Here is a 20,972-nt window from a genome sequence, read left to right as displayed (position 1 = left end):
CTTGAGAAGGTGGCGGTGGTGCTCTGCCATCTTGAACTGTTGCAGACCATGTGGTGGATGTGTTCCCTCAGTGTTATTCTTGTAACAGTTTGATGCAATTGAGTGAATTGCTAGGCTGCTTCAGGGGGCATTACGATGTGTAGCACTGGAGTCACACTTTGGCATCCGTGCAAAAGACAAGGCTGAAGCATTTGCATCCATCTTCAGCCAGAAGTGTCGAGTGGATAATCCATCTTTGCCTCCTCCTTAGGTCCCCAGCATTACAGATGCCAGTCTTCACCAAACCAATTCACGTGATATCAAGAAACGGCTGAAGGCGCTGGATATTGCAAAGGCTGTGGACCCTGACAACGGTCCGGCAATAGTACTGAAGACTTGTGCTCAAGAACTAGCCGCCCCCCGAGCCAAGTTGTTCCAGTACAGCGACAACACTGGCATCTACCCAGCAATGTGGAAAATTGCCCAAGTATGTCCTGTACACACAAAGCAGGACAAATCCAACCCGGCTAATTACTACCCTATCAGTCTACTCATCAGTAAAGTGAGGGAAGGGGTCGTCGACAGTACTATCAAGTGGCACTTGCTCAGCAATAACCTGCTCACTAAGTTTGGGTTCCGCTAGGACCACTCGACTCCTGACCTCATTACAGCATTTGTCCAAATATAGACAAAAGAGCTGAACTCCAGAGGTGAGGTGAGAGTGATTGCCCTTGACATCAAGGCAGCATTTGACCGAGTATGGCATCAAGGAGCCCTAGCAAAACTGGAATCAGGGTGAAATCTCGACGCTGGTTGGAGTCATACCTAGCGCAAAGGAAGATGATCTCCAACAACCGCAACCAATCATCTCAGTCCTAGGACATCACTGCAGGAGTTCCTCAGGGTATTATCCTAGGCCCAACCATCTTCAACTGTTTCATCAATGACCTTCCCTCCATCATAAGGTCAGAAGTGGGGATGTTCACTGATGATTGCACAATGTTCAGCAGCATTTGTGACTTCTCAGATACTGAAGCAGCCATATTCAGATGCAGCAAGACCTGGACAACATCCAGGCTTGGGCTGGTAAGTAGCAAGGAACATTCGTGCCACACAAGTGGCAGGCAATGACCATCTCAAACAAAAGAGAATCTAACCGTCTCCCCTTGATGTTCAATGGCATTACCATCCACTATCAACCCCCACTATCAACATCTGATTACTACTGAACTGGACCAGCCACATAAATACTGTGACTGCAAGAGCATGTCAAAGGCTGGGAATTCTGCGGTGTGTAACTCATCTCTGACTCCCCAATGCCTGTCCACCATCTAAAGGCACAAGTCAGAGTATGATGTAATACTGTCCACTTGCCTGGATGGGTGCAGCTCCAACAATGCTGAAGAAGCTCAACCATCCAGGATAAAGCAGCCTGCTTGATTTGCACCCCATCCACCACCTTCAACATTCACTCCCTTCACCACCGACGCACAGTGGCGGAAATGTGTACCATCTGCAAGATGCACTGCAGTAACTCACCAAGTCTCCTTCAACAGCATCTTCCAAACCCACGACGTCTACCACCTCAAAGGACAAGGGCAGCAGATGCATGGGAACACTACCACATGCAAGTTTCCCTCCAAGCCACACACCATCCTGACATGGAACTATATCGCCATTCCTTCACTATAACTGGGTCAAAATCCTGTAACTTCCTTCCTAATAGTACTGCGGATGTACCTACATCTCAAGGACTGCAGCGGTTCAAGAAGGCAGCTCACCACCACCTTCTGAAGGGCAATTAGGGATGGGCAATGAATGCTGGCCTAGCCAGCGATGCCCACATCTAATGAATGAATGAATTTTTAAAAAATGGCCAGACCAGGTAAGGACAGAATGTTTCATCCACTAGAGGACATTATTAACTGGGTTTTTACAGCAATTTAACTGCTTTATGAGAATACTTGGCATCAGGTGGCAGGACCGTATCTCCAACACAGAAGTCCACGAGGCGGCCAACATCCCCAGCTTATACACACTACTGAGTCAGCGGCGCTTGAGATGGCTTGGTCACGTGAGCCGCTTGGAAGATGGCAGGATCCCCAAAGACACATTGTACAGCGAGCTCGCCACTGGTATCAGACCCATCGGCCGTCCATGTCTCCGCTTTAAAGACGTCTGCAAACGCGACATGAAATCCTGTGACATTGATCACAAGTCGTGGGAGTCAGTTGCCAGCGTTCGCCAGAGCTGGCGGACAGCCATAAAGGCGGGGCTAAAGTGTGGCGAGTCGAAGAGACTTAGCAGTTGGCAGGAAAAAAGACAGAGGCGCAAGGGAAGAGCCAACTGTGTAACAGCCTCGACAATCAAATTTTTCTGCAGCACCTGTGGAAGAGCCTGTCACTCTAGAATTGGCCTTTATAGCCATTCCAGGTGCTGCTCCACACACCACTGACCACCTCCAGGCGCTTACCCATTGTCTCTCGAGATAAGGAGGCCAAAGAACAGATCACTTTTTTGATTTTTTTAATTTCTAGATTTGTTTTTGAATTCAAATGTTTCTGGATTTCTGATCTTGCAACATAACGACTACCAACCATCACATAAACATTTGGGGCCTGGGAATAAACAAATTTGGAAGCTGATCCCTAGTGCTCAAATGACAGTTCTTGAAACGGGCACGCACAGATCCAGATCCAAGTATTTTTTTAATGTGTAAGAGAAGTAGACACCATATTTTGAAGGCAGCGAAAGAGAGATATCCTGTTTTTTGGGCAAGAGGAGAGAGGAATAGATACCTGGTTTGAGGGGTGGTAAAGGGAAAACCTACTGAGGGAGTGAATGAGCTGGGTGGGCGGTGGGGGAGGGGGAAGTGTTGGTGGGCAGGGGCAGAAAAGAGAGTGGGTACAAGACATGGACAGAAACCAGTTTTGCAGGAAGGGATATAATCCGCTTGGTTGTATTTTGTGAAATGTTTTATTTTCCAGAGTGAAATTGGTTGATGAGCAAAGTTCCACATTGGCCTGCAGTCAGATACTTGCATAATTGTGTTTGAAATGTACTTTTAAAATAACTGGACTGAAATGTTAAATATGACCAACTAAAGATCCACCATATTTTTTGAATGCCATATTTTTAATTTTTAGCATTTTTAATGAATGCTACTAGCTAATTGTTAGCAGACAGAAGCCCATTGATAATCAAGAATTATGACATTCTGGCCACTGTTACACTGTAAAGCTACAGTGGAGCGCATTCTTCTATTTTTTCAGTGCTTACTCTTGCTTTTATTGAGATGCTGACTGCAGGGGTTTCATTTAGTTTAGAGATACAGCACTGAAACAGGCCCTTCGGCCCACCGAGTCTGTGCCGACCATCAACCACCCATTTATACTAATCCTACACTAATCCCATATTCCTATCACATCCCCACCTGTCCCTATATATTTCCCTACCACCTACCATTCTACAGCTGCTAACAGTCCTCTCCTCCACCTTGCCAAAGTGTCCGTTCTTTGTGTGATCCTAGGTAGCAAGTAACAGTAGGTTGCTTGAGCTTGATGCTACAGCCAAGCCCAATATCTGTTTTTGCAGTAGCTGGCAATCGTGTATTCATTTCTTTCCCCCCAGTCTCCTCTCCTTTTCTAAGACAACTGCTTCATGCTAGATAAGCAGTTGTCTACAACTTCACCTCAGTAACGGTTCTTGATGCGAGGTGGCTAATGAGGTAGTAGATGTGTTGGCTATAATTTTTCAAAATTTGCTAGATTCTGGAAAGGTTCCATCAGACTGGAAAATAGCAAATATAACCCCTCTATTCAAGAAGTTGGGGAGGCAGAAAACGAGTAACTATAGGCCAGTTAGCTTGACATCTGTCATGGGAAAGTTGTTAGAATCGATCGTTAAGGAGGTTATAGCTGGGCACTTAGAAAAACTCTAGGTAATCAGGAATAGTCAGCATAGTTTTGTGAAAGGGCAATCATGTTTAATTAATTTATTGGAGTTCTTTGAAGGAGTAACATGCACTGTGGATAAAGGGGAGCCTGATGACGTACTGTACTTGGATTTCCAGAAGGCATTTGACAAGGTGTCACATAAAAGATTATTGCGCAAAGTAGGAGCTCATGGTGTAGGGGATAACATATTAGCATGGATAGAAGATTGGCTGGCTGGCAGAAAACAGACAGTATGCATAAATGGATCCTAATCTGATTAGCAGGATGTGGCAAGTGGAGACCTCCCGCGGGGGTCTCTGCTGGGGCCTCAACTTTTTACAATTTATATCAATGAGGGGAGCGATGGCATGGTAGCTAAATTTTCAGATGACACAAAGATAGATAGGAAAGTATGTTGTGAAGAGGGCATAGGGAGGTTGCATACTGATGTAAATAGCTTGAGTGAGTGGAAAAAAATCTGGCAGAGGGAGTATAATTGGGGAAAATGTGAAGTTGTTCACTTTGGCAGGAAGAATAAAAAAGCGGAGTATTACTTAAACGGAGAATGACTGCAGAATTCCGAGATGCAGAGGGATCTAGATGTTCTAGTGCATGAGTCACAAAAGGTTAGTATGCAGGCACAGCAAGTAATAAAGAAGGCTAATGGAATGCTACCCTTTATTATGAGAGGACTTGAATACAAAAGTTAAGGATGTTATGCTTCAGTTATACAGGGCGTTGGTGAGACTGTGTGCCGTTTTGGTCTCCTTATTTAAGGAAGGATGTAAAGGTTTTGGAAGCGGTTCAGAGGACGTTTACTGGATTGATACTTGAAATGAACGGGTTGTCTTGTGAGGAAGGGTTGGACAGACTGGGCTTGTTTTCACTGGAGTTTAGAAGAGTGAGGGGAGACTTAATTGAAGTTTATAAGGTCCTGAACGTTTTTGACGAGGTAGATGTGGAAAGGATGTTTCCTCTTGTGGGTGAGTCCAGAACTAGGGTTGCCGTTTTAGGATGGAAATGAGAGTTTTTTTTCTCTGAAGGTTGTGTGACTTCGGAATTCTGTGCCTCAAAGTTGGTGGAGGTGGGGTCATTGAATATTATTAAGGCGGAAGTAGATAGATTCTAGTTAGGCAAGGGAATCAAAGGTTATCGGGTGTAGATGGGAGTGTGGAATTCGAGACCAAATAGGTGACCCATGATTTTATTGAATGGCGGAGCAGGCTGTAGGGGCCGAATGGCCTACTTCTGCTCCCAATCCGTAAGTTCGTATGAGTTGGTGTGTTAACCCCAGAGAGGACATCACAGTCACCCATCTGACATCCCGATGTGTACTTTCCTGAGAGATTACTAAATAGGAGCAGGAACCCCGATTTATGTTCTTGCCTTCCTTCATCCAGTGCATTGATGTCAGTGGCATCTTCCAGTACGGTTATCCTGATTGACGTCTGCTAAGACGACATAGCCTGCGAATGCATCTGGGAGATTCTGTGTTCAGTTTTCTTCCCCTCCTAGATGTTAGCATTTGATTGTGGAGGGTGGTGTACGAATTTGCATCATCTGACAGAGAGTAAGCATTGATGGGTTATAAAAACAAAGTGCTGGAAATTGTCAGCAGTTCAGGCAGCATCTGTGGAGAGAGAAACAGAGTTAGCGTTTCATCTGATGAAAGGTCATTGACCTGAAATGTTAACTCTGTTTCTCTTTCCAAATGTGCTGCCAGATCTGCTGAGTATTTCCAGCACTTTTTTTTATTTCAGATTTCCAGCATCTGCTGTTATAGCATTGATTTTTTTTTTTTGGTTTGCATGTCAGATGCAGAACAAATCCAAACAGTATACCAATGTCATCATGCAACCATCCAGGTTTTCTTGTGACACCTGCAAAACAAAATTTTTTACTAGGGAGTTCAGTGCTAAATAGTGGAGGAAGACTGCACAGGTGTGGATTTTTTTTAAAATTTGTCTTCGTAAATATGCAAGAGCAGGAACTCTAAATATTCAGTTTGTAGCGGTCATTAGGTGAGTGTTAAGACTTTGAGGTGAAACCTGTTTTGGCCACTAAAGCCATTGCTTTTTGTTGTTTGCCCTTTTTCTGGCAGTCTGTTCCCCTTCCACTTTCTCCCCTTGGTGGTGCTGGGATACTGTCCCATATGTACCGAATGCCACGCTGTAACAGATGGCCATCCTTCATTTGTTGGCCTAGATGATGATTTTTCAGGCTATTTGACTGCAAGAGGCAACATGGCCAAGCTCTATATCAGGCGCTGTCCACCAAAGGACTGAGAATACTGGGTCAATTGAAATTTACAAGACTGATTTTGTTAGGTAAGTGTTTGAAGGAAATGGAACCAAGGCAGTAAATAGAGTTGAGGCACAGATCAGTCATGATATAATTGAATGATTGAACAAGCTCAAAGGACTGAATGGTACATCTATTCCTATATAATGTCCATGTGCATGTATAGCAATCAAGAGTGGGAATACTCCTTAACTGAGTGACACTGAGGCCATGTTTATATAACACTAACTCAGCAAAAACTAGGAATCTGTGATCTGTGTGGCTCAGCTGCTCATTACCTTAAACAGCTGGGCTTTTCTTGTTAGTGGAAGTCTTAAGTTGCTGGCCTGTAAAGTGATCCACTGTTTTAGCATTGCATCTTTTAGATCAGAATCACAATGTAAATTCTATTTGTTTTACTGAATGACTTTTGATATCCCACAGTTGAACTGTTGCCATGGGACCAAAGGAGGCAAATGAAATGGAAAATGTCCACTGTGACACCAATAGTTGTGAAGAATGCCATCGCCAGATCCCATTTCAAAATCACTAAAAGTAAGTCATTAATTCTGCATGTATTAGCACTGAGCAATGAATCTAAACCAGTGGCCATTTTAGGGAAATGCATTGATTTTCATTTTCATGGTATGAAGCACCTAGAACAGCTTGATGTAATCCTGAAAACACAAGGATCCCATATTGTAAAAATAGAATTTTACTTACTCAGTCACCATAATAAACCATTGACCCCAGCAATGCTAAACTGAATTGCAGAGCCTGAATATACAGTTTAGCATTAACAGATCCCGATCTTCTGAAGGCTTAGTGGTCAGTGCTCATCAGTGTTGCTGCACCGCACAGACTAGGAGTGTCTCGGTTAGCCCATCATAATTGAGATGACCGCCTCAGCGCTCTGAATTAGGAAGAGAGTAGCCTAGTATGCGGTGCCTCCAATCCAAGCAGGAATGTGTGGGTGTTGAGTGCAAACTGTTCCATGATGCTCTTCAACAGGCGGATAGGTTGCCAGCACTCACTACGTAGGTTCAAACATGATGAATGGCCACTGGGATGAAATACTAGACAGCGGCCTGTGCCTGCATGAGACGAGATGAGAGAAATTGGAAGGGGAGGGAGAAAATCTCCTTCTCAAGGTGGAAGATTGATGTGTTATACATTTCAGGATGTTATGATTGGTTGGGCTGCTGGGGACATCACATGAAATCACCGCTATTCAAGACCCTCCGGGAATATCAGAAGGTAAGCAATTGGAATTTCAAAATCCAACCCTACTGCATTACCACCCCCTCCCCCCAATCCCCGCCGCCTTTCTGTCTGTTTTCTCAATATTTGTTGAAATATTTAACGCAAGCACACCCTGGTAAAAATCTATTATTGCATTTATCTTCGAACTCCTAAAAAAAAAGTTCTTCAGACTCAACATTTTTTCTGTTAATTTAGCAAATTTTCTTCTGTCTATGCCTGCTATACTCCTGATCTAAAATGCAACCTCTTGAGCCAAAGCATAGTCTTCTGTGAAGACTGTGTAGCTTGCTCCAGTTTTAGCATCAGCTTGTCTTTATATAACACCTTTCACGTGATGAAATGTGTGCTGCTCAGCCATGACTCCAGCCCTACATCTATGTAAGAACTATGGGCTCCTCCAGCTCTGGCCTCACACCTTCACTATTCCTTTCAACCCACCCTTTGTGGTTGTGTCTTTAGCCATCTAGGCCCAAAGCTCTGGAATTATCTACCTTCACCTTTCTCTTCTCCTTACACCCTTCCTTAAAACCTACTCCTTTGACCAAGTTTTTAGTTACCCCTCCTATTATCTCCTCCTTTGGCTCAACACCATTTTTTTTGTCCTGTTACACCTCTGTTCCTGCAATAAACGCGCTATTCTCGGTTGCAAAATGAACAATTTGCATTTAGTATCAGGAGAGCGCTTTCATTTTTTTGTGATGTTAACCTCTGAAATTACTTTTATGTATTACTTTGTGGAAATGATTTGTATTTAGTATTACTCCTCAGAAATCAGGTAAGCATTATACAATGATGGGGCACCCTGGACAAAAAAAAGACAAACTTTCTCTATTTATTGTCCTTCCTAGCTGAATCATTTTCCAGGATCATTTCAAATTGGACGTAAGGACCGTTTGTGGCGTAACTTATTGAGAATGCAGGTGCGATTTGGGAAAAGGGAATTCAACTTTTTTCCGCAGTCCTTTATTCTCCCTCACGACATCAAACTGCTGAAGAGTTCCTGGGGGGAGAGCTCTAGCAGGCAGAAATGGATTATCAAACCGGTAAGTTAAGTCTGAGAATTTAATTAAGAAAATTGGAGGAAGAACCAGAGGGGAGGGGAGACAATTTTTTTTATGTACCAAGTTATGATCTGGAATGCACAGTCTGAAAGATTGGTGAAAGATTCAATATTAACTTTCAAAAGGGAATTGGATAAATACTTGAAAAGGAGAAAAAAAATCAGGGCTATGGGGAAAGAGTGGGGGAGTAGAATTAATTGGATAGCACTTGCATAGAACAGGTAGACATATGATGGGTCGACTGGCAGCCTCCTCTGCTGTGTGTTTGAGAATTTGTTTAATTGGCAAAATTTAGCTTTTGTGACATTGTAAATTGGAAAATTAGCACAGATAAAAAGAAAGACTTGAATTTATTAAGTGCCTCTCACAGCCTCAGAACATCCCAAAGCATTTTACAGCCAGTTATTTAGTTCTTGAAGTGTAGTCACTGTTGTAATGTAGGAAACATGGCAGCCAATTTGTGCGCAGCAAGCTCCCAAAAACAGCAATGTGATATTGGTTGAGGGGTCAGAACACTGAAGAGAAGCACTCCCTGCTCCTCGAAATAATGTCATGGGATCTTTTACATCCAACTTCAGAGAGGGCCTCGGTTTAACATCTCATCTGAAAGATGGCACCTCTGACAGCGGAGCACTCCCTCAGTACTACACTAGAGTGTGAGCCTGGATTTTGTGCTGCAGTCTCTGAAGTGGAACTTGCCCTGACAGCCTTCTGACTTGGAGACGAGAGTGCTGCCAACTGAGCTATGGCTGACACCGGGTTGATAGTTAAAATATGAGCATATGAATTAGGAGCAGGAGTAGGCCACTCAGCCCCTCGAGCCTGCTTCACCATTCAATAAGATAATGGCTAATCTAATTGTAACTTCGACTCCACATTGCCGTCTAGACCAGATAACCTTTCACCCCCTTGCTTATCAAGAATCTATCTACCTCTGCCTTAAAAATATTTAACGACTCTGCTTCCACCACCTTTTTTTGAGGAAGAGAGTTCCAAAGACTCATGACCGTCTGAGAGAAAAAAAATTCTCTGCATTTCTGTCTTAAATGAGCGATCCCTTATTTTTAAATAGTGACCCCCAGTTCTAGATTCTCCTCCAAGGGGAAATATCCTTTCAGCATCCACCCTGTCAAGACCCCTCGGGATCTTATATGTTTCAATCAAGTCACCTCTTACACTTCTAAACTCCAGCGGATACAAACCTAGCGTGTCCAGCCTTTCCTCACAAGATAACCTGTCCATTCCAAGCTTGTGAATTTTTAAAAACTCTCAAAACATAGTCTGAAGGCTGCTAGGTGGTTGTTCAAGGATTTTTATTGGATATCAATGTTCGTAATTGTCACAAGTTAGAAGTCCTTCATGCCCAATCCTTAGCTTCTCCCTTGCCTCTCTTCAGTTCTACTTCTGCCAGATTAAATCATATTTTGACTTGTGTTGATGGAAATAGCTCCCATGCTGCTGTTCTCTAGTGTGAGGCAATAGAGGACACAACTCCATCTCTGTGTGAGAGCACCAAGCACTGAAAGCTTAAATGCATGTAGGTATGTTGCAGAACCCCTTGCTTCTGCTGCATAACACAGTGCTGTCAATCTCCAGTTCAAGTTAGTTACTGGTTAAAAGGAAGCCTGTTTCAAATGAACCTTTTTGGAAACTTCAGTAAATTAAGTGGCTGGGACTGCACTGTAAAATTAGTACAGCGTATTACACCCATGAGTGCATTCACTAGATAAGTTGGGATGAAGTGTGTCCTATACCTTCCCCTATAGTATCTAACTGTCCTGTTTTCTGTCACCTTTTTCCAGCTGTTCATCACACTCTGTATAACTTATGTAAATGAGGAGCAAAAAGGGGATCAGAACAGAGCCTTAGGTTACCCCAGTCAATAGTGTAGTTTCAGTTTTGGCAGTGCCATTATGACTCTCAAATTTTGCTGTGTGATATTTTTGCTTTATGTGACAAGGAGGGCTTGCAAAGATGTGGCCAGAGCAGAGTTTTAATGCTACTGTTTATACAATGGCTCATAACCGTAATCACATTGGAGAAATGAAACCATTGTTGTTTTGACATGTGGCGCTCACACTTTTGTTAGTAAGATATGTGAAAAGCTATTGACATTATTGATGGCTTTTCTGATCTCATCTGATCTCTCTTTTTATACAGCCTGCATCTGCCAGAGGAATTGGCATTCAAGTCATTCACAAATGGAATCAGATCCCCAAGAAACGACCTCTGCTGGTTCAGAAGTATGACTATTTCTTTATAATGTGTGTGTATTTTGTATTTTTACATACCCATTTGCACAAGTGATATATAAATGTTTGTGTATGTGTGTGTGCTATTAAACAAGATTAAATGCTTGTAGATTGTAGAAGTAAGGGAAGATTGAGGGAGTTGAGCTGTTTCATTTTGGTGAGGACCTGGGAAAGTATACTTTAAAGTAGATGATGCAGGGCGAAGGAAAATCAGTGTAGGACAGATGGAAATAATAAGAGCCCTCAACAGCTGCACAACACTCTCTATTCAGAAATTGTGTCTTTGGATTGGAAATTTGCAAATTATTTTAAAAAGGAGTGGGGTACTTGCAGGCCTGCCAGTTTAACATCAGTTGTGGGGCAGTTACTAGAATCTGTCACCAGGGACCATGTGACTGAGCTGGTATAAGCTGATCAGAAAGTTGGCATGGATTTGTGAGGGGTAGGTCACATCATACTGATCTAGTTAAATTTTTTTGAGGTCGCTAGCATAGTAAATAGGGGATTGTCTTTGGATGTTGTCCAGGTGGACTCCTAGAAGGCTTTTGATATGGTAAGAGGTGATCAGCAAAAATGAAAGTGCACAGAACTGAAGGTAACTTCGTGACATGGATTGCAAATTGATTGGGAGATAGGAGATGGAGAGTAGGACTAGAGGGAATGTTCTCTGGTCGGATGTGACAAGTAGTGTTCCCCACGGACCTGTACTGGGGCCTCAGCTTTTCACCATATACATATATTCTCCACATACACGGTGAAGGGTTCCTTCACAGTTGCGAAGACCATACAGGATTTGCATATCGACAGCAATGCCACGTTCATGTGCTCATTTGATATTGCTAGCCTATTCACCAATGTACCACTTAAGGAAGCCATAGATATTTGCGCTGCAGCACTATATCATGGCGATCTAGACCCACCACCATTGCGTGAATCAGCATTCATTGAACTTATGAACTCGGCAACTCGCGCAGTTGAGTTCAGTTTAAACGACACCATGTATGCCCAAATAAATGGTGTTGCAGTGGGATTCCTTCTAGGCCCAGCTCTGGCAATCATCTTTGTTGGGTTCCATGAGAAACGTGTCCTCGAGGGAATGACACCTAACCTCCTACCTCTTGCATATTTCCGATCTGTAGATGATATGTTTGCTATATTTCAATCTGGAGCTGTATGTAATAATTTCCTTACACATCTTAATGGGCTGTATCCTGTGCTCAAATTCACCTTTGAAATGGAGTAGTCAAATGAGCGTCCTTTCCTTGACGTACTAGTTGAGAAATCTGCTATGGGGTTCTCTACCATGGTCTACCGCAAACCTACCTTCACTGGTCAGTACACGCGTTGGGATTCTTACAGTTCCACGCGCTATAAGATTGGCCTTATCGGCAACCTTGTAAATAGGGCCCGTGCCATTTGCTCATCATGCAAGCTTGATGCTGAAATAGGGTGAATCAAAGGCATCCTGAGTGACAATGGCGACCCTGATCAGATCATTTCTCGCTGTATATCGCACAAACCTATGGACGAGCCTAAGGCCGTCATTTTCGGCCTAGAAAAGTGCCCAGTCTACCTCGAGTTACCCTGAAAGGTAATGTATCCTAAAAATTTGAACAACAGGTGAAGCTAGCTGTTCCATGCTGCTACTATGCAGTAGCAATGCATATGGTGTTTGCCACTAACAGGATGCTGCCGTCAAACCAAAAAGGCGTTCCGCCTATCACACAAATGAATAATGTGATATGTGAATTTCAATGCCAGTGTGATGCTAGGTATATAGGCCGTACGTCCCAAAGACTGGCAGATCGTATCAAACAACATGTCCCTTCCACAAGGTACAGGCCATACCCAACCAGCCCTTGCTTGCAAAGCTCAAAACACAGTGTCCAACATTAGATGTGATTCTGTGATTGGACAACATTTGCTAAATAATCCTCAGTAGGCTAAGGATTATGCTGAAAACCAATTTAAGATTGTTGGGTGGGCTTGCAGTGTGGCGCATTTGCACATACTGGAAGCTACATATATTAATATGCACAGATTGCTAAAAGCTTGTGCACAGATACAAAAAGACTATACATTCCTTCAAGGCACAAAAACCCAAAAAGAAAAGTCAGTTAGCCGTGGCTACCAAAGAAAGATAAGCATTGTGTAAGATTAAAACAAAAGGCCTATAAAGTTGCCATAAATAGTAGTAAACCTGAGGATTGGGAGGATCTTCGAATACAGCAAAGGAGGACCTAGAAACTGATAAAGATAGGGAGAATAGAATATTAATGTAAACTAGCAAAAACGTAAAAATGGGCTGTAAAATCTTCTATAGGTACATAAAAAGGAAACGTTTAGCTAAGACAAATGTGGGTCCGTTGCAGGCAGAATCAGGAGAATTTATAATGCGGAATAGAGAAATGGCAGAGAAGCTAAGTAATTACTTTGTGTCTGTCTTCACTGAGGAAGATACAAGAAATCTCCCAAAATTAGAGATGCAAGGGACTAGGGAGAATGAGGAATTGAAGAAAATTAATATTAGTAAGGAGGTTGTATTAGAGAAATTAATGTAGCTGAAGGTTGATAAGTCCCTGGGACAGAGTATTGAAAGAGGTAGCTATGACGATAGTGGATGTATTGGTGATCATCTTCCAAAATTCTATAGGTTCTGAAACAGTTCCTGCAGATTGGAAGGTAGCAAATGTCATCCCATTATTTAAGAAGAGAGGGAGGGAGAAAACTGGGAACTACAGACCTGTAGGGAAAATGCTAGAATCTGTTCTAAAGGATGTGGTAAATGGACACTTGGATAATAATGATCTGATTGAATGTAGTCAACATGGATTTATGAATGGGCAATCATGTTTGATGAACCTGTTGGAATTTTTGTGGATGTTACTAACAATTGATAAAGGGGAGTCGGTGGACGTAGAATACTTACTTGGATTTTCAGAAGGCTTTTGATAAAGTCCCCCACAGGAGGTTGGTTCGCAAAATTAAAGCACATGGGATAGGAGGTAATATACTGACATGGATTAAGGATTGGTTAATGGGCAGAAAACAGAGAGTAGGAATAAACGGGTCATTCTCGCGTTGTCAGGCTGTGTCTAGTGGAGTACCGCATTTGGTCCCCACATCCAAATCATTGATTTATATTGTGAACAGCAGGGGCTGTATCCCAGAATTCTGTAACCCAGAGGGTTGTGGAAGCTCAGTCATTGAGTATGTTTAAAACCGAGATTGACAGATTTCTAAATACCAAAGACATAAAGGGGTATGGGGCTAGTGTGGGAAAAAGGCATTGAAGTGGAGGATCAACCATGATCGTATTGAACGGAGGAGCAGGCTCAATGGGCTGAATGGCCTACTCCTGCTCCTATGTTCCTAATTGCCTGTTGGCTTTTATCTCGCAGCGGTTGGAGTACAAAGGGAAGGAAATTATGCTTCAGTTGTACAGAGCCTTGGTCAGGCCCCATTTGGCCACTGATCCTCACAAATTATATAATAGCATCTAAGGGGGTGTAACGTAGATGTGAGTTAAACCAGGGATTAAAGGGCTAAATTATGACGGCAGTTTGCATAAACTTGGTTTGTATTCCCCTGGGTTTAGTATGTTGAGGGTTGACCTAATTGAGTTCTTTAAAATGATGAAGGATATTTCCTCTGGTGAGATTTCAAACAAGGGTTCAGGACCCAAAATAGAGCCAGGCCATCTAGGAGTGAAATCAGGAAAAACTTAATCACACAAAGGGTATTCAATATCTAGAAATCTCTTTTTCCCCACCTTCCTCTGGCCCCCCCCAACAGAAAGATGTTAATTGATGTATTCAAGACTGAGCTCGATGAAGGGGCGGCACAGTGGCGCAGTGGTTAGCACCGCAGCCTCACAGCTCCAGGGACCCGGGTTCGATTCCAGGTACTGCCTGTGTGGAGTTTGCAAGTTCTCCCTGTGTCTGCGTGGGTTTTCTCCGGGTGCTCCGGTTTCCTCCCACATGCCAAAAGACTTGCAGGTTGATAGGTAAATTGGCCATTATAAATTGTCACTAGTATAGGTAGGTGGTAGGGAAATATAGGGACAGGTGGGGATGTTTGGTAAGAATATGGGATTGGTGTAGGATTAGTATAAATGGGTGGTTGATGTTCGGCACAGACTCGGTGGGCCGAAGGGCCTGTTTCAGTGCTGTATCTCTAATCTAATCTAATCTAAGTAGAGCAAATTTCCAATGCAACCACAGAATTTTGTAATAAAAGATGAATTTGACTTATTCAGTCAATGTAAGTTGTTGGTCCTGTTTACAAAGTGTTGACATCACTTGTGATGGTCTGTAGCTAAACTTAAGCTTAATTTTCAACAATTTCAAACATTATTGTAAAACTTACTCTATTTTCTTTGCTCTAGATACTTGCACAAACCCTACCTCATTGGCGAGAGCAAGTTTGATTTGAGAATTTATGTTTACGTGACTTCTTACGATCCTCTTCGCATCTATGTGTTTACAGATGGCTTGGTCCGTTTTGCAAGTTGCAAGTAAGTTTATAGAAACCGAAAAATAGGAGGAGTAGGCAACTTGGCCCTTCGAGCCTGCTCCGCCATTCAATACAATCACGACTGATCATCCAAACTCAGTAACCTGTTCCCGCTTTCTCCCCGTATCCCTTGATCCCATTAGCCCTGAGAACTATATCTAACTCTTTTTCTTGAATATATTTAATGATTTATAAAGAGAGAGGTTAGAGGGAGAAAATGGATAACTATTTACTGACATGTAATTTGGGTCTGGTGGGGCTTGTGACTTAAGTTGTAGTCGGTTAGGGTGACTGCATGTCCTTACCACTGATCCTACCTGAAATGCTGATCTACTTTTCGCATGAGTGTTGTTCTTTAAATCGTATTGAAGTTTATATAATATTTGAGTTGATAATGCTGCCACTTCCCTGCACCACCCCACTCCCAAAAATGTTTGCAGTGGTAATGCCAGTTATTTGTAGTTACTCCAGGAGTGGTGCTGTAACTTCTCTCAGCCTGTTGCAGCTAAAGCAGATACAGGGCTAATTTTGACCTAACCTGTCCAGCAGGAAACTGACAGGATTGGGTCAGCCACCTATTTTGCACCCCACCAAATTTTACTCTCCATTGACTTGGCTTAAAATTACTGGCACTATTTCTGCTGGCCAGTAGAACTTAGTGGTTCTATTCTAATGAAAATGAGTGTATTAGGAGTGTGATGGAATACTCCCCGTTTCCCTGGATGGGTCCAGCTTCAACAATATTCAACACCATCTAGCGCACAGCAGTCAGTAGTAAAATATTAGTGTAGTGTCGATAGGAATTTGATCATGGTATTTGCCTCTGATATTTTCATTGATTTCCTCTGCACTGCCATTGCTTGTGGGTAGTATTTTTATTGTTGTGTTGCTCAGGTATTCATCTTCCATGAAGAGCCTTGGTAACAAGTTTATGCACCTTACGAACTACAGTGTGAATAAACTAAATGCAGAGTACAAGCCCAACAGCGATGGAAAGCTCTGTCAAGGTCACAAATGGTAAGAATGTTGGAGTCTTGGGGGTCTTGGTGTAAAGATTGAACTTAGTGGCTCTGTTCTTGGGAAAATGGGTGCATTAGGACTGTGATGGGATACTTTTCACTTCGCTAGATCAGTCCAGCTTCGACAACACTCAAGAAGCTTGACACCATCCAGTGCAAAGCAATCCACTTGATCATCAGCCCCTCCGCCATTTTAAACATCCATCCTTTCAACATTTGCACACCATGGCTGCAGCATGTACTAGCTACAGGATATCCTACAGCAACTTGCCAAGGCTCCTTTGGCAGCACCTCTCAAACCCGCGGACTCCATTGCCTTGTAGAACAGGGCATGGGAGCAGCATCACTTCCAAGTCTCACACCATCCCGACTTGGACATAAATTGCAATTCCCTTATCTTTGGGTCAGAAACCTGGAACTCCCGTCCAAATATCATTGTGGTGGCAGCACATGAACTGTAGCGGTTCAAGAAGGTGGCTCACCACACCACCTTCTCAAGGGAAACTAGGCTTGGGCAATAAGTGTCTGCCTTGCTCATGAAGCCTACATCCCAAGAGAATGAGTAGTTTTTAAATAATATATCTTGAACCTAGACCAAAACCTGGGAAAATTCCATTCACCTGCTAGTCAGGCGGTGACACTTTCCAGTTTCGGTAAATTAGAAAACAAAGGTCAGCAGTAACACCAGTGTACATATACTCCGAGTTTCTTCATTAAATTTCTTGGTGCTGTTGAGCATTTGCAATACTTTCCTTCCCCCGACCCAGTGTATTTTTCAGTCGCTGTCTCTAATTTCAAAATTTGTGTTGCTTGCTCGCTCTGCCTTCTCTCCCCTCCCTTACAGCTCTTGCCTATTTTATCAATACTAAGATTGTGCTCCTCTGTGTTTTCTCTTCCTGTTCCTTCTATGCTGCTTTACACAATTTCCCTCTCCCATGTATCCTCACTGTGATGCACTTTCTATAATCCACACACCTTTAAAACTTACACTAGGTATCATTTCTGGGGTATACAGATCAGAAGGATCCAGATTCAATTCTTGGTCAGTGTTGATGTTTCTCTGTTTCTCTTTAGGAGCCTTAACGCATTGTGGGTGCACCTGAATCAAAAGGGAGTGAGGACCGAGCTGTTGTGGGAGCAGATGAAGGATGTAATCATCAAAACCATCATAGCGTGAGTAACGAGGGGGATCTTAATGGGTATCAGCCAACAACTTCAGGAATTGGGGAATGTAACTTAAAGTTTCTCCATCCTGTCCATAAGAAAAGTCAATATATGCGGCTGATCGAGTTAGGAGTGTGTCTTCTATTTTGGATGTGCTTTTCCTTTTCAAAGCTGCACTTTTCCTCCAGTTAAACATTGGGAAAACTGAAGCCTCAGCTTCGGCCCCTGACCATAACTCCATACCTTAGCGACTGAGTCCATTTCCCTCTCTGGCCACTATCTGAGGCTAAAGTAGACAGTTTGTAGCCTTGGTGTGTTATTTGCGACAGAAAATATGTGGTCAACAACTTGGCTTGGAGACCAAGGCTGCCTGTTTCCACCTCCTTTCTGTGCTCCTATCTCAGCCGATCTGGTGCCAATATCCTCATTGATGCCTTTGTGATCTCCAGTCTCAATTATCCCAATGCTTACCTGGCCACCCTCTCAACCCTCACTCTTAGTAAACTGCATGTCATCCAGAATTTTGCCTGCAGCCTAGCCTGCACAAAATCAAGGTATCCCTATGCTTCAAATTAAAAATTCTCATCCTTGTATTTGTGCCTTAATGGCCTCACCTATTCCTATTTCTGTAACCTCTTCCAGCCTTACAAGCCCTCAAGTTCCTCTGAGTCTGACCTCTTGTTCACTCCTCCTCCCATCCCTTTTCACACCAGCATTTGCAGCTGTGCTTTCAGCTGCCTGGGCTGTGCATTCCTGACTCGTGTCCTTAAACACCGCTGCCTCTCTACCTCACTCTTCTCCTTTACGACTCTCCTTAACATCCACAATTTTGACCATACTTTTGTTCGCTCTGCCTAAAGTTTATTGAGCTCAGCATCTGATTATGCCTCTGTGGAGTGCCTTAGGTTGCTTTTCTACATTTAAAGGCACAAGTTTTTGCCCGAGCTACATTTTTTTTTTTTGTTTCTATTCATGTTGTCTTGGCACAGATGATAGTACTCTTGCCTTGCAGTTGGAAGGTTGCATTTTAAAGCCTTCTGTCAGACTTGAGCACATAAAGACTAACTCTCCAGTATAGTATTGGAGGAATGCTGTATCGTCTGAGGTGCTACTGTTTAGATGCAAAGTGAAACAGGGTCTCTCCTGTTGGCTTAGTTAGATGTTACAAGATCCCATTGCAGTATCAGAGAGGAGCAAAAATTCCCCCTCAAACAATATCTCCAAATAAAAAAACAAATTCTTTTTGTTCTTTCATGGTAAGTGGGCATTGCTGACAAGGCCAGCTTTTGTTGCCCATCCCTAACCACCCTTGACTTTGGCTTTCTAGGCCATTTCAGAGGACAGTTAAGAGTCAACCACATTGCTGTGGGTCTGGAGTTACAAGTAGGCCAGACCAGGTAAGGATAGCAATCTGCCATCCTTAAAGGACATTAGTGAACCAATTGGGCTTTTATGACAATTGATAGTTTCATGGCTTTCAATTCCATATTTTTATTGATTGAATTTTAACTATTTAATTGAATTTAGATTCCACCAGTTGCTGTCGTGGACTTTGAACCTGTGTCCCCATGGCATTAGCATGGGCCTTTGGATTACTAGTTCAGCGACATTATCAATACGCCGCTGTCGACCCTAAATTAACTGCTCATACCTCTCATTGGTGTTCAGGACTGCCACAATTGCCGATGTGACAGTCAATGTTCTTCAAAATAATTCATTGCATTAGGGCCGAATAGGGGAGATGGTAGTGTAGTGGTAATGTCACTGAGCTAGTAATCCAGAGGCCCAGGCTAATGTCCTGGGAAACATGGGTTCAAATCCTGGTGGAATTTAAATTTCATTTACTAATAAAAATCTGGGATTGAAAGTTCTTCTCAGTAATGGTGCCATTGAAAGCATCATCGATTGTCATAATAAGCCATCTGGTTCACTAATGTTCTTTAAGGAAGGAAATCTGCCATCCTTGCCTGGTCTGGCCGACATGTGACGCCAGACCGACAGCAATGTGGTTGACTCTTAAATGGCCTAACAAGCTACTCAGTTGTCAAGGGCAATTGGGGATGGGCAACAAATGCTGGGCTTGCCAGCGACACCCACATCCCATGAAAAGAATAAAAACAAAAGTTAATCACTTGTGTCTAGATCAAATGTAGTCTGCAGCTGATTTGGGATCAGAAGCCAATGAATATTTGGATCAGGAGCAGAGCTGTAATTTAGCCCTCTATTTTATAGTCCTTATTTTTACCATCCTCATTGGTCTACGTCTATAATGGAAATTTTCTCTGTAAACGTGTTATGCTGCAATTACTCTTCTGTTCCAGTAATATTGCTGCATAAGCACACGTAATATATGTCACAGGGAGCAAAGATACTAAACAGGCAGTAGTAAAGCAGTTAAGCGAGGTTAAAAAGATAAGTTTTTAATGAAGAATAATTTTAGAGGAGAGAGAAATAACAAGATGATAAAGGTTTAGCAAAAAATTTCAAAATTCAAGGCTTTGTGATTTTTTTTTTTTTACTTGTTATCTTGTATATTTAATGTCTATGCACATGAGAGATCAGGGAAGGGCAAGGCTGACGAGTTTTCTGGCATGCTAAAATCTGACAGTTCTGTCAGGTTCCTTACAAATAGATAATCTCATTCTGGAGTTAGAATTTCCTTTTTGTTTTCATTGGCCATTGTGCAAGTCTTACAATGGAAAGATAGATTCCATCATTTGACGAATTTGCTGCATTAGTGTCTGCAGTATTCAAGAGAAACTGAGATGTGGTCTTTAGAGGAACTGCACAGGATACCACTTGGCAAGCAAAAGGAGTAGGTTTTTATGGTGTATACTCTTAAAGGGGCATCTGTTGTTCACGGCATTTCTCCTGTATCTGATGAAGGGGGAACAGCATGTCAACGGTCGATCTCTCTGCACGAAAGCCACACTGTGCCTCAGGGTAGACGCGCTCGGCCAGCTTCTGGAGCCTGTTCAGAGGGACTCGAGCAAAGACTTTCCCCACTATGCTGAGCAGGGAGATTCCACGGTAGCTGTTGCAGTCACCGCGGTCACCTTTGTTTTTATAGAGGGTGATGATATTGGCATCGCGCATGTCCTGGGGTACTGCTCCCTCGTCCCAGCACAGGCAAAGCAGTTCATGTAGTGCTGAGAGTATAGCAGGCTTGGCACTCTTGATTATTTCAGGGGTAATGCTGTCCTTCCCAGGGGCTTTTCCACTGGCTAGAGAATCAATGGCATCACTGAGTTCCGATTTGGGTGGCTGTATGTCCAGCTCATCCATGACTGGTAGAGGCTGGGCTGCATTGAGGGCAGTCTCAGTGACAGCATTCTCCCTGGAGTACAGTTCTAGGTAGTGCTCAACCCAGCGGTCCATTTGTTTGCGTTGGTCAGTGATTATGTCCCCTGATTTAGATTTGAGGGGGGCGATCTTCTTGATGGTTGGCCCAAGAGCGCTCTTCATACCATCATACATTCCGTTGACATGCTGTTCTCCCTTCGT

The 20,972-nt window shown here is 43.0% G+C and overlaps 1 protein-coding gene across 4 annotated transcripts in view; it reads left to right on the top strand.

Annotated features, from left to right (window-relative positions):
• Window positions 1-20,972, top strand: part of ttll4 (tubulin tyrosine ligase-like family, member 4) — an 88,417-nt gene that overhangs the window by 35,917 nt on the left and 31,528 nt on the right. For 3 of the 4 annotated variants that reach the window (XR_010975294.1, XM_068034822.1, XM_068034821.1), the window contains exons 6-12: window positions 6,639-6,749; window positions 7,375-7,451; window positions 8,306-8,500; window positions 10,679-10,761; window positions 15,158-15,286; window positions 16,180-16,302; window positions 17,379-17,477. Coding sequence is in view for 3 of the 4 variants with exons in the window: in XM_068034822.1 (XP_067890923.1) it covers window positions 6,639-6,749; window positions 7,375-7,451; window positions 8,306-8,500; window positions 10,679-10,761; window positions 15,158-15,286; window positions 16,180-16,302; window positions 17,379-17,477 (817 nt within the window). In the remaining variant the exon portion in view is untranslated. The remainder of the gene's footprint in view (window positions 1-6,638; window positions 6,750-7,374; window positions 7,452-8,305; window positions 8,501-10,678; window positions 10,762-15,157; window positions 15,287-16,179; window positions 16,303-17,378; window positions 17,478-20,972) is intronic. The other variant, XM_068034823.1, reaches the window with a different exon arrangement.

The sequence above is a fragment of the Heterodontus francisci genome, chromosome 7, assembly GCF_036365525.1.
Source record: "Heterodontus francisci isolate sHetFra1 chromosome 7, sHetFra1.hap1, whole genome shotgun sequence".
Lineage (NCBI taxonomy): Eukaryota > Metazoa > Chordata > Chondrichthyes > Heterodontiformes > Heterodontidae > Heterodontus > Heterodontus francisci.
The sequence above is the reverse complement of the archived record's forward strand: the minus strand, read 5'-3'. Positions and strand labels throughout refer to the sequence as shown.